This window comes from Colletotrichum costaricense, assembly GCF_030867565.1.
Source record: "Colletotrichum costaricense strain IMI 309622 chromosome Unknown Scaffold_9.1, whole genome shotgun sequence".
In the NCBI taxonomy this organism is placed as follows: Eukaryota; Fungi; Ascomycota; class Sordariomycetes; order Glomerellales; family Glomerellaceae; genus Colletotrichum; species Colletotrichum costaricense.
Window position 1 is genome coordinate 1960961 of NW_026848238.1, and position 15308 is coordinate 1976268.

Below are 15308 nucleotides of genomic sequence, written 5' to 3' on the forward strand. Positions count from 1 at the left end.
CTGTGGAGGCGTGCCGCCATCCAGGTGGGGTTTTTGGTCAGAATGTTTGCTGGTTCCGCGCATTGTGCGACATGCAGATGACATTAAACGGCCGCAATTACGCGCGCGACTTGGAACCTGGCGTGAGTGAATCTTTTGGACGCAATGGTATCCTGACTTGTTCATTGCAACACAAGAGATAACACCGAATAGGAACGTGGCCGGCTGAAGGAGAACCTCCACAAACCGTCACGATAATCTGCCACAGTCGTATTCCATCCAGCCATGTCCTGGCAGTGACCCATCCCATGGGTGTGTGACATGTAGGAATGGCCATGCACCTCGTGATCGTGTTTCCCGATGCCGGCTAGAGCAAACAAGACAACAACATCGTTTGCTTATGCGTACGTACTTGCCTACATACGGCCGTGGGAAGCCGGACGAGACGCCATTTCCCCTTTCCTCCTCCCTGGTATACCTGTTCCTTCTTTGACCGCCAGAACGGGCTCATACGATAAAATCCGAGGGGATGGTTAAGCTAAGCGGCCATGACTGGCGCGGTCGAACTCTATTCCAGCCGCAACGAGAAAGCAAGGAAGCCAAGTCAAGCCAGCCCGCTACGGCGTCAGGTGGGCGTTTACGAGTGACTCTCGAGTCTCATGTCTCGACATTTCCATGCCTTTCTGTGCCTCTATGTCTCTATTTTATGTCCGCTCAGCGGATCCAGCCGTCGAGTGATTCACTCTCCCTCCGAATCTTTGCGACAGGCGCGCAGATGTAATTCTAAATGCGTCGGGAAACCAGCTGCCAAGCTGCTTCTCCGCCTCCTCCGCCTTGCTCTCCTCCCCGTTCTCCTTCTCCTCCGCGCTGCCGTTTCTCCCTTCGAGCATGACCGCCAACGCTCTCGCGCACATCCAGCAAAACACCATACCGTGTCCCTGAAAACTCGCGCAAACCCACAGCCCGTCCTCGCCCGGCACCTCGCCCACGAATGGGAACCCGTCGGGGCTGAAGCCCATGATGCCCGTCCACTCGGCGCGCACCCTGCCGCCGCCCTCGCCCTCGGGGTCATCGTCGCCCCAATCGTCGCCGAAATAGCGCGGTGTCGTCTCGCGCAGGTACGCGCTGATGACGGGGTTCAGCCGCGAGTCATCCGTCGTACCGTACTCGCCCAGCCCTTGGTCGGGAGCGCGGACTAGGCCGCCGCCGATGACAATATCGCCGGCGAACTGCGTGCCTGCCGGTTTGGGGATCATGTACTCGTAGCCGGCCTCGTAGATGAAGCTGTAGGTTGTCGCGAGGCCCGCCTTTGGCATGTTGGAGCCCGGGCGGAGAGCAGTGATTTGGCCTCTCATTGGGACGATGGCTTCTTGGAAGCGTGGGTGGAGGAATGCGGTGTAGCCGTTTGTTGCGAGTATGACGCGGCGGGCCTTGATTTGTCCTTTTGGTGTCTCGACTATCCAGCGGTGGTTTTCCGTGGAGACACCATGTTGAACTTTCTTGACGCTTAGTGCCGGTGTCTCTGTGAAGAGCTTCATGCCTTTGTCGACGCATAACTCCAGCACGTCGGTGGTGAAGCGGTATCCCGAAATGCTTCCGGCTTCGTATCCGATGCCTCCATATAGCCCTTCTTTTGCAACGTGGAACCGGGTCTTCATCTCCTCAACGTCATAGAATTCGTACTTTGAGGCGTCGTCGTCTGGCATGGATTTTCTCATCGCCTCTATGGCCTTCTTGGCAGCTTCCCACTGCGCCTCGTCGTATATCGCGTCGACGGTCTGGCAGGGTCTGCTCTCCGTCTCCTTGTCTTTGAGATGTGACGCGGCAAAGGCGTGAACCGCTCGGATGTTTGCGAGTTCGAGACGGGCAATGAGGCAAGCTGCTTCAAGCCCAAGTGTCTCGGCGTGATGAAGGAATGATCGGTAGGATGCGGCTTTGGTGTGGCCGCCATTGCGACCCGTTGCACCTGAGGTAAGGGTGCGAGCCTCAAGCATGGTGATGTCTGGGGGCGAAGCCGATCCATCTTTTGAGGAAAGGAGGAAGTGCGCTGTGGCCGCTCCAGTGATGCCACTTCCTACGATCAAAGTATCGGTCTCTGAGGGTGGTGATGGGCTGGAGTTGTAGGTTGAGAGACGGGAGAGCGGCGAGTGCCAATAGCTGGGCGTTGGGTTCGGCACCGGGAGGGTAACGGGAATGCGGGCTCTCTCGTCCATGATTGATACGGACGAACGAGTGGATTGTATTATATTATCCTCGGACTTGAGCTCAGGTTTGACTACTTCGTTGAACGAATATGAAAGCGATGAGGAAAAGACAAATGGGAACGTTGAGTTAGATTCGGGATTGATAGCTGCGGGGGGATTTGTGAGGTTGCTGTTGACGTCAGACACCAGATGAAGAGTTCTCCAGTCTCGCATTCATGTCAATCTGCTGTGTTATGTTATCCAACGTCCCTCACGAATTCGAGTGATGTAGATATCACAGCATCCGGGGGTTGTGGTGGACGAGAGTGCTTGTCCCTCGGTAGGAATCTCATCTCCCCAACTCAAGGCGATATGGCAAGTCAATGCGGACGATGATCGGTGCGGGGTTCCGGGCCCGGTGGTCCGCATAAACATGCCCGTTTGGGTATCGGCGCATCCCGTCGATGCCTGGACCACGGCGCATCTCATGTTGATCGCGTCTTCGACATGTCTGCGAATATTTAAATGCAAGGCTGTGTATGATTTTATAATGGAGTTTATAATGTATCCAGAAGCATCAAAACTTGAAAAGAGAGACCCTCTTGGCAGTAAGGCGCATACGAAGCCATGGGCATTGAACTCTTTGACCATCCCAGCATTTGCACTAGGAATGCCCTCAGCTACCATGTACGACCGCACCCATTGGAAAATTCGAGATTCCCTACCATTTGGATTCGTTGGCTAAAACGGCCGTATGGCGTCGAATGTTTGGCTTTCTGTCTATTACTAAAATAACTACAACTCCATCCTCGCTCAACACCGCGCCGTCGCCCCCCTCTCTTTTCTGCTCTACCTCTACATCGCCCTCACTCTTTCTCTCACGCCTCGTCTGCTCTTAATAAGACACCTTTCCTCTTCAAGTAAAATGCTATCTCTTGTTTCTTCGACTTGCCCTCCTATGCGCAGCCTCCAGGTCGAACCAACAAGGCCTTGCATGGGTACACTGCCGCTTGAGGACCGGCTCAGGGGCCTTTTGTACAGGCTTACTGCCAACATGCATGTGTAGGAACCAAGCGCATCTTCGCCGCCTCAGCTCCGTCTGGACCCGAAAAGATAAGAGGGGTTTGCTGCAATCCCTTCACTCGCACTTGAGCATCTCATGCTCATACTCAAGAATCATCTGGCAGAGTTCCCGCGTGCCGCCATCACAAGTCAATTGTTATGTCAACCGCAGAGAAGGAGAAGGCGGCAAAAAGCTAACAACTATATGCTTGGAAGGCCCCGCTCACAATGTGCCTCAGTATGCTGGGCGGGGTCGGCTTTGCAGTCGGTTATCACTGCTTCTACGGGAGCCTTGCTGGAACGCCGCCATTATCAGAGACCTACTACGACTTGGGCGGTGCTACTAGTTAGCAGCTCAATATTTCTCTTGGGGCGCTGTTGGCTTCAATGTCCAAGATTCTCCTTAGCATAGCCATATCCACGGCGCAAGAGCAACACGCGTGGAGTGTCCTCAAGGCCCGCCCTTCAAAGCTCCAATCGATTGACGGCTTGTTGGCCTCGAAGTCTAATGCTCTGAACATTTTAGATGCTAGGCTCTGGATGCTCTACCCATTATCCATGTTCTTATCGCTTCTCTTCTGGTAAGTAATTGACACGAGAAGTGTTTCTGCATGAAACCTGGTTCTGACTGGAAATCTAGGCTTCTACCGTTCGCTACTCTTCTCACTCCGGCGACACTAACTGTCAAGGCAGCTGTAGCAAGGGGCATAATAGTTGGACCGATTTCCAGCATCAGTTTCACCAGTGAGGCTTTTGCACGGCTCACAGATGGTACACGTACCACAACCTACTCAGGGCCAAGTGATGAAGTTAGAAGAGCAGCGATCAGCTCACTTATATCAGGCACGATCATCCCGATGGCCTCTATCTACGGCAACGCCAGTTGGAATCTGGATTTCGAGGGCCCAGCCCTCCGATGCTCTGCTCTGGATGTAGATGACGAGCTGCGCATCAATGTCACCAAATCAGCAACTGAACGCTGTTCCGATGGTTATTGTTATCGGGACATATCCTGGATGCCGGAATCAACTACAGACCTTTCACCATTTTCGCCGGACAAAAAGGATTCCACCAGGGACACGGTTTCTGGGCCCCGAGATGCCCCAATAACCTTATACGTTGTCGAAAACAACGACGATGGGTTGTCTGACTCCAACATGTTGGTTCTTGATTCGTTCACGAAATGTACCCTGTATAGTGCTTCATACCAGACAGAGTTCTCATATCGATCCGGAGTTCAGGAGATTAGCACCATACCGATAGCAAATGAGCCCAGTGAACCTTGGCTTCAGAGTGTTGGTACCATGTCGACCAAGACGTTCAACAAAGGCGTCGGAGTTCCCTTCCAAGCGGTCATGGATGCATTTTCGTCTATGCTAATTGGAAGTGCCCTTATCAATCGCAATATTCAAGGTGCTCCGCGAATAATTCAGACGCAGGTGGGCATAACAAATCTGGCAAAAGACTTGATGTTCTTCGGGAAACAGTTTAGCAATCAACCAGGGGCCGGCCACGAAATTCCGAGGTTGCTGGAAAATATGTTTCTCAACACCACCTTGAGTCTTATGTCGCAAGCTGAATTGAAGTAAGTTGTGTGCTATGTGAGCTGTGGAATACACAATGCAGTCGAAAACAGGCCTGGAGACTATTAGCTGACAACATTGGGCAGTCCTACCGCGCCAATCCAAGCCAGAATAGAGACGGAAGTGTACCAGAACATCTACACTTACTCAGTCGCCCCCTTATGGATAGCCTATGGGGTTGCTGTGGGAATCACTATCTTGTCTGTCACCATCGGTACTTGGGCTGTAGTGGTTACAGGCTCTTCATACAGCAGCAGGTTCTCGACGATTCTGCGCCTCGCCTTCAACATCCGCCTGTCTAAGTACCTACATCGAGCTCCAGGACACTGGCGGCGAAGATCCGCTACCTAATCGGCTAGAGAAAACGGTTGTTGCATTCCCCTCACGAAATGCGAAAGGTGCGGAAGTAAGTGGCTCACTGTTGGACAATAGTGAAGAGAGGCCATCAGGGCCTTGAGGACGTGGGTGGGAAGAATGAACGTTTTTGTATAGGCTTGATAGTAAAGTTGATTTTGTTGTCAGTAAACGCTGGGACAGTGATCCTCTACAGAGAACAATAGGTGTTTGTTATTTTTATACAAGCTATTACTGGTCTTCTGAGACTTGATATATAAATAAACAGGTTACGGGATAGCACCTGACTGTTCAAGCAGGTTGGGCTGTAACAACGGTACAGTAGGCAGACATGATTCATTCTAAATGGCCTCGAGACCGCAAATCCCAGCCTCTGCCCTCACTAGATAAGTAGGAGTTTACATAACACATATGCGTAAGAGATTCTCTAGCTTCGCACCGCCATCCGATGGCTTCTTGACCACCACAATAAAGTTGATCGTTGCGTACTTCGTGTCCACCAGCTCCAGTATCAACCCTGGTACATTGATCCCTTTGCTGCTATCAATGCACTATGGCTTGTCACAGTCCTGTAGCGCTGCTGCCAGCCGCAGTAGTTGAGACTATTCCCTTGGGTGGCACCACAGCTGGGTAAGGGTTGATGGTACCATCACCCCAAGAATTAAGAGCCCTTCCTCCGTCTTCTTCGTATTTGGCCGCCGCTTGGAAGCCTTCATTGAAGTTGTCGTCCATGTCCACACCGATGGTGTGCCAGGCGAAGATACCATCCGCTAGATCATCCGTGAAGTAGGCATACTTGACGAAAGGATCGTAAGCCCCTAAGTCACCGACCGTATTGCCGTTGAGCGTCTTGTTTTCGGCCAGAATGTAATCGTCCACGTTCTTGAAGTTATCCTTATCGGTGTTGGTGTTGTAAGGCCAGATGGGGTCAACGGCATCACGAAGCTTCTGCTCGTAGTAAAGCTGTCCCACGTAACGGATAAATGTGTCGTCCGTTGCGAGACCACCGGCGATTGTGCCCTTAAAGTTGTTAGCCTCTTGAAAATGCCGATCAATTTCGCGGTATCCAGGCGATGCTAAGCAGAAAAGGAAGGAAACATGACACATATCGTTAGTGGACTTACATTGGCGAATGTCGTAGCATTTCCCCATGCTACTATATGTGTATGAGTAGCGCGAGGATAGTAGTGTCCAGGTACAATAAGATCGAAACTAGCCACACCGTGTTCGTCCGTGATCTGAATGCCTCGCAAGAAGGTGGAGTTGAGACCGCCGAATCCGCTGATGCCAGCGGGTGATTCAGCTCCAGAGTAGCCGCCCGTTGCATTGGCACCCCAGATGTCGATGAACAGAGCGGGAACTGGCTTGCAAGTGTTGACGTCCACGAACTGCAACTCCATGTGCATCGGAATACCGATCTGGTCTTCGGTGATGTTGCTGCGAATGAGTTCGCCCTCGACGTAGTATGGACCGATCGTCTCAGCCCGACCCAGTACGCAAGAGGCATTGGAACCAAACAACTCTTCGTAGGATCCGCTCTTGACAACAGACGTAAGGTTATGGTTGAGAGAGTCATAGTAAGCCACCTCCTCTTTGTTACGAGGCTGAATCCCGGCCGAGGATGCGAAGCCCCTTTCTTGTCGTAGGCGCTCCAAGGTTGTAGTGCGTCGCTTAATGCCGCTTTTTCTGACGGTTTCCAAGGTGTCGGCACAACGGCCCATCTTTACAGCCCCAGCTTCAGCTGCACGCCTATGGAAGGCTCGTTCTCGCTCCAGATGGGATATGTCTGAATGATGATCGCCTGGGTGTGCAGCCGTGTTGCTGACGAGGAGCACTGCAAAGAGTGTGATAGGGGTAAGAAGTCGAACCATGATGTTCTGCTGTTTGAAAGAATGTAGTTTAGCTGATTTTGCTCCAGTAATTTGAGCAAGTGAAGCAACGAGGGAATACCGCACACTTTATAAACATCGCGAAGCAGTGAATTCAGTATGCCTTGACGTTCACCTTGATTCTTTCCTCACTTAATCAACCAGTCCATTAGCCATCACATTATCTTCTCGTTCACGTCAGCGGGATCTGAACTCGCCGCGGTGCCGACACGACCCTGTATACAAAATCAGAAGGTTGAACTAGCAAAGGATCGTTGTCCCCTGTCCAACACTACACGTTTACGCTGGGCAGCAATCTGGTGACGCCGCGCCGTAAAAACGTCAGGCCCACTGGAGTGTACCAGTCACTCTACACACTTTGCCCCCTTCCAGGGAGGGCAACTTAGGTATTGGTTGTGTGCAAATCTCCTTGTTTGTAGCCCGCGTCTACTACAACGAGATTCAAGTTTTCATCATCATAAGTTTGTCTGCTCTTCCTTACTCCCCTGGAGTAGTCATCTTAGCGTGAAGCTAATGTAACGCACGAAGCCGTCCAATGACTAGTATTTTTAATGCTCGGTCTTCGTAACGCTCCAGCTCCGCCCTTTGTGCTTCACCATTTCTAGTAATGCAATGCCGAATGACACCTTCCAGCAGGGACAATCTCAATATACGGAACAATGCCTTGGTATCGTAGCTCTCGCGCGCTGCTCCTCCGTACTCATAGATTCCCGTGAACCCAGACCCTACAAGGTCTTACACGATGATCTGGTTGAGCACGCAGTGTTATGTGAGCACTGCACTGTACCGATTTTGAACCGTGCTAACTACTAAGTGGTAGACTGGGACCAAGATCACATCCTCAGGGTCTGTAAAGCAGTACGCGGAACTACCACTCTAGCTAGGTGCTCATGCGGTTCTATTGTTAAACCTTATTCCGTATTCGCGGGGTTGATTGGTAAAGTAATCCCTCTGATTTGAAGCGATGGAGTGTTGAGAGGGCTTATGCAGCGCGCGCTAGGATCGTAAGATCTGTTCCTTGCTGCGGCGAACGGCATGTGGGGTCGTGAGCCTTTACAATATCGCCGGACGGACTTAATGGTGGTTGGCTTTTCAGCTTCTACCTCGCGGACTTAATCATGATCAACCACTACACCTGTGGTCCGGACTTAAGATCGTGTCACATTACTTTAGATTAGCGGAATCATCCCCAAGAATATCTCTGCTCCGTCTGTCCGCAAGTAACCCGCTGCTCTGTCATGCCTGTATTCGGCCGAACTTCAATTATGGTTAAGTTGAAGCTACAGGTCGATCAATCTGATAGCCCATGTCGCTAAGACAGCTCGACTTCTGGCGTCCCTTCCACGGAACTTCTCGGTCTTGTCCGGGGCCGATCTCCGTCTTATACCTACCTACATGTATGCGGACAATCGGCGATAACTCTGCCGTACTCTCCGCGCTACGATCAGATCTCTCCGAACCGGACTCTCTATTCCTCCATGCGCAGCTGCAGCTAAGTATTACCAGCCCCGCCCTTCCGCATGATCCTCCGCCAAACGTGGTACACACCGAAGTGCTGTCTCCTTTGACTGCTAGTTTACCAAACCCGAACACGATCGTGAAGCTTTACAAAGAGACATGCCAACTGCGAAGGTGCCACCCAGTCAACGGCAGCGGTGCGTCAAGGCATGTGGTAATTGCAAAGCGCGCAAAGAGCGGTGCGATGGTCAGCAGCCCTGCGGAAGATCCGTCTCGCGGAAGCTTTAGGCTGGATGCAGCTACGCGAGAGTTGTTGCCCAACGACGGTTGTCTCGACGTTTCGAAGAGTCTTCTAGCCATTTGAGTCCCTTCCACTCCGAGAGTTCCTCTCCCTCGCGGCTTCAACCAGCCCAAGGACACATTACCTCGACCTTGGGTGCGGTGGACCCCCTTACTTCCGCCGACGGACGCTCGCCTCACCATCCGCGTGCCCAACCGCGGTTGCCAATGCAAGATGTCGACCAAAACCTCACGTTCTGCCGCGACTCTTCTCTCCTCACCCTTCTTCAGAACGTTGGCTTGCTTGCTGGCAAAAGCTTAGGTTCGTGTCCACTGGTTGACACGCCACGGCAGCCCCCATCCGAGCCAGGCCTTTCCGACTCCTCCGCCGTAATTAGCAACGAGCCTCCTCCCAAACCAACTGTTGCTGAAGCCAGTGATCTGGTCAGTTGGTGTATTTCGGGTACAAACGAGATGCTTGGTGCAGTTAATGGACACTCTCTACAAATGACCGTTTCCGAGTGGCTACAAATGTCTCATGAATGAGCGGATTCGACTGACGCACATTGCACACTGCAAAGCAAAAGACGCGGCGTCAGATGCTAAGTACTTCTTTCTCACGAGCAGGGTCTCCGAAGCTGAGCCAGTCATCCGTCAAAAGTTGACATCGCTGGACCACAAGATACAGCGTCTGCAGAAAGAGGGGGACATCGACATTTACCCTGCCATGCGGTGAGTTCAATCGCTATTTGCCGTTCATTTGCGTCCGGATAGAATGTGTTCCTATTGATATCGCTAAGATTTATGGAGTCTTGACGACCAAGGTCATTATACAATTTGCCTTTGGAAGATCCGGTGGCATGATCGAAGAGAACGAACACGACTTCACTTCCTGGTTTTCCGATTCCTTAAGTGTTGCATCTCATGGATTCCACACCATGTTGTATTACCCTTTAGCTCGTCATATTGGAAACTGTCTTCCAGTCTTACTCGTCAACTTCATGAAACCAGATGTTGGCAAACTCCTCAGTCTCCTCCAGGTATGTTGTTTTCAGTGTTACTGACACAGCTCGGATGCCCTGCTCCATTCTCGGTTAAACAGTTCGCCTCTGAATCTGTAGATTAATGGAGAGAATCTAGAAAAGCTCAGGCTGAAGGGTCGGTCTCTTTCGACAAGCTCACGGGTATTTCTCGTTCCGACATGGCCACCGAAGCCGTGGACATGATTGTTGCAGGAGCAGACACGACCGACTGCCATGTCGGTAACAGTAGCTATTGTTGAAATACTCACCAATCCAGGCATTGAAGCAAAGCTCGTCCAGTCTCTGGATGCCTCTATACCGTCCAGAGATGCTTTGCCGCCTCTATTGGAGCTTGAGAAGATTGGATACCTGGTAAGTCTCAAAGGCCTTGCATTCGTTGTGGTGATGGTGGTAGTTCACTCGTGAACCCGGGATTCACCTTAGTCAATGAAGGTTGGATGCTAAATGAGTGTCTTCAGACTGCTTGTGTCAAGGAAGCTATTCGCTTCACTGCGGCAGCGCCTGTTCGCTTGCCCAGGGTTGTTTTGAACGGGAAAAAGGCCTTCAAACAAGCTTATTCCGCCTGGTGTACGTCACTTCCTGGGGACTGGACCTACGGCCATGTGATACGCATCTCTTCTAACATAAATTTTCTGTTTAGACTGTCGTTTCAGTGTCGGCGCACACTATGTACACAAGTGTAGATGCGAGGGGTCCCGATGCCCGCTCCTTCAACCCAGATCGATGGTTGAAGCCAAATGCTAAAAGCCTCGAGCAATATCAAGTAGCGTTTTCCAAAGGAGCCAGGATGTGTCTGGGGCAGAAATAGGCCACCTTAAATGCTCATCAAGTTTGCCTGAAAAGCTGACCCTCTTAGTATTGCTCCTGCTGAGATCACATGTGTGTTGACCCTTCTGTTCCGGAAATATGCGGTCACTCTTGCTTGTGACTTCCGTCCTCCTAGAAAATTCAACTTTTTAACTTTGGAATTTGAGGCGCCTGGAGTGCCCATTTACTTCACTCCTAGTCCATAGGCAATGAATTCATCGAATTCTATTTTGTATGGATTCGGCCGCTTCACCAGCAGCACTTTGCGTCACAGGAACTCACTTGAGGGCAGAGTTGACAAGCTGGAGAACGACGACATCATCAGGAGCTTGGCAGATATGATTGTTGAGGAACTGTCGATCGCGACCGTCCGTTAGCTTGTGACGGTGACCTAGAGCATAAGATGCCCTAGGGCAGCGAACATCTCAAGGGAGGCTTTCCGCAGTGTGAGTGAAGTAGGTAATGAAGGGCTTTAGATAAATCTTCAAGTTCGGAGTCCTGGGTGGGCCGTCATTGAGTCATCAAGGTGCCTTAGCTAGCGGGAGCGAGGGCTGAAGATCAATACCTCGTTTCTAGAACATACTAGATGTACTTCAATGAGGTGAAAGCCCATACCCAGGCTTTATTTATGAGATCTGACTCTGGTTGCGACCCACCTGAATGAGATAAGTACAACATGTTTACATCTTTGGCCTGAGGATAGACTGGTGTGTAACGTCCTACGAGAAGCATTCTATTCTGAGAGCTAGGTTGTGTTCCTCAGAGTTGTTGGCTACCTAAATATCTTGCCGAATCATCAGAAGATGGGATCCTCATGCATGCCAAAGGGCTGGCTTACCCAAGTCAGTACTGAAGACTGTCCATCTGCGCTCTGCCTCGCATATTTGGTAAGAGATAAATATGCAGCTGCCAGTCAGAGTGAAGTCTAGCGTGCAACTTCTGTCGTTCAGTGCTTGAGTATTTGGTCAGTTCATCGATGTTTGTCCATTTATTTAGGGCAAGAGGAAAGGGCACCAAGTCATTTTCCAGGAAAAGCAGTGAAGTGTCTAGCATGGTAATGAAGGAAGGACCTTAGACATATCAATAAGAGGCAGTGGTTTAGTTCCATATGATCTCCATTCATTTTGGGCAGCTGCAAGTCTATTACTGTGTTATATGCTGCTCTTGCAGGTGACCATTGTTACGTGTAGCTGAGTTCCTGCCGTAGTTGCGTGTCTCGTCGTGGGTGCCCAGTCAGCCCAGCAATGCTTTCCCAGACCATTAAGTCACAAGAAAAAGGAAGGCACAGCGTCACTTGATGACATGACAGCATTCTTTGGCTTGTGGGAAGAAATGGTGCACTTCGACCAGACCACATCATCATCTTCTGTATTTTCTGAATCAATTAGATTGTCAGCTGGTACCTCCAGGCTTACCAGAATCATCACCCACTTGCTCATTAATCAAACGCAAGATTGCCACACAACTGCCCAACAATGTCCGGGGCCGAAAAATCGTTCTCATACGCGGAATATCTGCACCCAGACGATGCGCATCTGGACGATCCGTTTGATCCCCAGCCCACGGACGGAGATGGTTTAGAATTCCATACGGACGAGGATATGTCTGCAGGCGATCAAGGCATGTCCGTGGAAGAGGGGCTTGCTCACCAAATGTCTCCACCGCATCCAGAAACTCCCAGCGTGGCTTTTGAAGACCTAGACAAACTATTCGACGACCATGACCAAGAGATACGAGCGAAAATAGAGGGAGCGGATGGTGCTACAACAACCGATGGTCCATCCGACAATCTACAACAGGCCTCTTCGACTAATGACACCGTCTACGATTCTGCTTCGAAAATTCAGGCTTTCACTGATGATGCACCGAGAAACACTGCGCCAAAGTCAGTCTCATCCAAGATCTCCCGTTCAAGAGAGATCGAGTCAGCAGATAGTATATCAAGCCCAATGAGTTCAAGCAACGCCGCTCGAACTGAGGAGGCCACCGGCGCTGAGACTCCTGACAACGAGACATCTCCCGGCGAGACCACCGACATTGAAATGTCCGACATCTTCACTCCAGCCTCTTCGAGCTACAGCATCTTGGACGATGATATCATTGACGAGTCTCCTTCGAAAGACGCAAAGTCGGACAGAAGGGAAGGGGGCAGAATACGGAAGTGCCCTTGTTTGAGATGCCATGGTCAAGGCAAGCCGAAAACCAGAGAGACCATACGAGCACATCTATCAGCCGACAAGATTGAGAGACACAACATGCTAGAAAAGCCACTGGGAGAATGCAGAAGATGCCGAGAGATTGATAGGCGCAAATGCTATCAATGGCCAGAGAATTACAAGGCTTGCTCAGAGTGCACCCGGTACAAGGAGTTATGTTCATGGGAGTAAAGCAGGTGTTGGGAATGAGTCTGAAGGGTTTTGTCTTGTATCAATATCCCATAGATTATTGCTTGCGGGCGCGCTGGGTTAAGAGCTTTCTCCGTTGAGGGCTGTTTCCGTTTACCTCATTGCGTACCGAACCTGCGATGAACTCAATGATACGCCACCCATACACCCGTCCTAGCTTTCCTGAACCTATCTCCATTGTCTAGTAAGTCACCATCTGTGGCAAGTGCCATGTGTCTATATAAAAGTCAGAACGATATGTTTCCTTCCATCTTGACAATTCCCTCACCCTTGTCCTCGATATTCTGTGAGTATTCGGGTTTTCATCCAAACCATATTGTAAGACTTCATCCCATTTGCTCTCCTATGACTGTCTGCCTAGTACCCATTTAGTCCCAACTAACACTATAACAGTCCAAACTCAGATAAATGGCTGTTTCTATCAACTTCATGCCCGTGTTTGCGGAGGGAGAAGAAGAAAGGCTCAGAAACATTGCCGTAGAGGCATTGGCGGCGATGTATAAATCGAAAAAGGACGAGGAGCGCGTGGCTCGCGGCGTCAGTCTAATCAGCTCGACCTCGCCAACTCAGGATCCGTCTCCTGAACCGCTAGCTTCTGCAACGCTGGCAATCACTATAGGTAGTCGGGCTCCCTCTCGGGAAAAGTCTCCGAGTCCCGTACCCGAGCGCGTTCGTGGCTTCACTGCTATCAATAGACCCGCCATCCAACAAAGTCAAGAGGCGGGTAGCAGCAACGGTTCACGCCCAGCACACCGGCGCCCGTTGCCAACGAGCAGGCCCAAAAAGCAACAGAATCAAGAGGTCAACGAAGGCAATAAAAAAGTGTCCTCGCCGCCAGCGGTCGAACCAGCAGCTGAAGGAAAAGCCGCCCTAGTCGCGAGAAAGAAGATGCCGACGAAACCTACAGCAGCCGCGAACAACAATACGCGGACCAACGCTGCCACACCGGCAGACAAGAAGCCGCAGTCAAAGGCCACTAGTGGCGAAAGGGAGATCTGCAAATGCTCCAAGTGCGTGGAAAGCAACCCCGAGGGGATCGAGCAGTGCGCCAAGACGAAGAAGGAGCATAGTCGCTCTGACAAGGAAAGGAATAAAGGCATGAAGCCCGCCGTTCCTTGCGATCGTTGTCTCCAAAATAACAAGGGAGATGAATGCTTCTATAGCGGAGGCAAAGTCTGCTCAAGGTGTATGAAGTTGAAGGAGCGATGCTCCTTGAATCCAGTCCCCGGGAAGGGAAGGAAGAGAGATCAGGATAAAGTGAAGCGGGGGCAGAAGAAGACTGGGGGCCCTGCCCGGGATAAGGACACGGACGAAGCGGAGGAGGTATTGGAGGTTGTGGAACCCCCGAACAAGAAGGCGCGCACGAGGGCCAGCAAGAAGACCTCTCCAGCTGTGCGACAGTCGCCTAGTAACCCTCCTGCTCGAGACAAAGCTGACGAGCCGCCTGCTTCCAGTGGTCGCGAGCGTAGCTCCAGCGACGATGGTTCTCGGACCATTGGTGGGAGTCCGTCTTCAAGTGGTGCCACAGCTGGCGAGAGAGGGGAGTCGTCTTCGAGTGAACCATGCGGTTCTCCCCCCGGAAAAGGAAGAGTTCAGGGCTCACAGGATTCCTAGACCTAGAACCATCTTAGGATTGGATGGTATCGGGGAGGCGGTATATGAAGATGGTATCTGAACATATTGTTCATGTAAAGTAGGACTTGTAAGATCGTTACTCGCCACGGTCCTGCAGCCGTATTCCGCACTTAGTTTTAGAAATCCGACACAAAAACACAGTAATATCTCTCATATCCAGTTATTTATAATAACTACGAGTGCTTGGAATGAAATCCAATATGAAGCCATTTTACTCGCTGGGAATCTTGTGTGTCGCATAATACTATGTCACAGAGACGACTAACCGACGCTTTAGCCTAGAGCATGCTCGCCCTAAAGCGTCTCGGCAGTCTCGGTGAGGTGAGCTTGCTGGAGCTCTCTGCGGACGAACTGTAATAGTCGATCACCCATCGGAGAAAGGATAGAGAGGTAGTTGTCTGAAAAACTTCTAATCTTCACGTTCCCAACGAGAGTATCGGAGAAAGACTAAAGAGGTTGACAACTGCTTTCAACGCTTGATATCACATACACATATACACACGTACCGGAGAAAGGCTAGAGAGGTAGCTAAGGTCAATTTTTGTAGAAGACACCAAACCCAGCTATCTCCGGGCAACTTTTCTTAGAATATAAGAAACAGGGTTGTGTTCACCCGGGTAGGACAGGCATA

At 51.0% G+C, this 15308-nt stretch overlaps 6 protein-coding genes across 6 annotated transcripts; 4 read left to right on the forward strand and 2 right to left on the reverse strand.

Annotated features, from left to right (window-relative positions):
* Window positions 1-683: 683 nt before the first annotated feature.
* CCOS01_09459 (FAD dependent oxidoreductase) lies at window positions 684-2192 on the reverse strand (the record flags this gene model as incomplete). Its single annotated transcript, XM_060457618.1, has 1 exon — window positions 684-2192. One exon carries the CDS (start codon window positions 2190-2192, stop codon window positions 684-686), a length of 1509 nt encoding a protein of 502 aa, XP_060312318.1.
* Window positions 2193-3611: 1419 nt separating this feature from the next.
* On the forward strand, window positions 3612-5158 carry CCOS01_09460 (uncharacterized protein; the record flags this gene model as incomplete). The annotated part of the gene is made up of 4 exons (XM_060457619.1): window positions 3612-3805; window positions 3865-3995; window positions 4068-4809; window positions 4894-5158. The coding sequence occupies 4 exons, from the start codon at window positions 3612-3614 to the stop codon at window positions 5156-5158; spliced, it is 1332 nt and encodes a 443-aa protein (XP_060312319.1).
* A 564-nt stretch (window positions 5159-5722) lies between these two features.
* On the reverse strand, window positions 5723-7032 carry CCOS01_09461 (uncharacterized protein; the record flags this gene model as incomplete). The annotated part of the gene is made up of 2 exons (XM_060457620.1): window positions 5723-6181; window positions 6286-7032. 2 exons carry the CDS (start codon window positions 7030-7032, stop codon window positions 5723-5725), a joined length of 1206 nt encoding a protein of 401 aa, XP_060312320.1.
* A 1983-nt stretch (window positions 7033-9015) lies between these two features.
* On the forward strand, window positions 9016-11014 carry CCOS01_09462 (uncharacterized protein; the record flags this gene model as incomplete). The annotated part of the gene is made up of 6 exons (XM_060457621.1): window positions 9016-9109; window positions 9369-9519; window positions 9799-9827; window positions 10087-10181; window positions 10471-10499; window positions 10912-11014. The coding sequence occupies 6 exons, from the start codon at window positions 9016-9018 to the stop codon at window positions 11012-11014; spliced, it is 501 nt and encodes a 166-aa protein (XP_060312321.1).
* A 1098-nt stretch (window positions 11015-12112) lies between these two features.
* CCOS01_09463 (uncharacterized protein) lies at window positions 12113-13024 on the forward strand (the record flags this gene model as incomplete). Its single annotated transcript, XM_060457622.1, has 1 exon — window positions 12113-13024. One exon carries the CDS (start codon window positions 12113-12115, stop codon window positions 13022-13024), a length of 912 nt encoding a protein of 303 aa, XP_060312322.1.
* Window positions 13025-13450: 426 nt separating this feature from the next.
* Window positions 13451-14656, forward strand: CCOS01_09464 (uncharacterized protein; the record flags this gene model as incomplete). Its single annotated transcript, XM_060457623.1, has 1 exon — window positions 13451-14656. The coding sequence occupies one exon, from the start codon at window positions 13451-13453 to the stop codon at window positions 14654-14656; it is 1206 nt and encodes a 401-aa protein (XP_060312323.1).
* Between the last annotated feature and the right edge of the window lie 652 nt (window positions 14657-15308).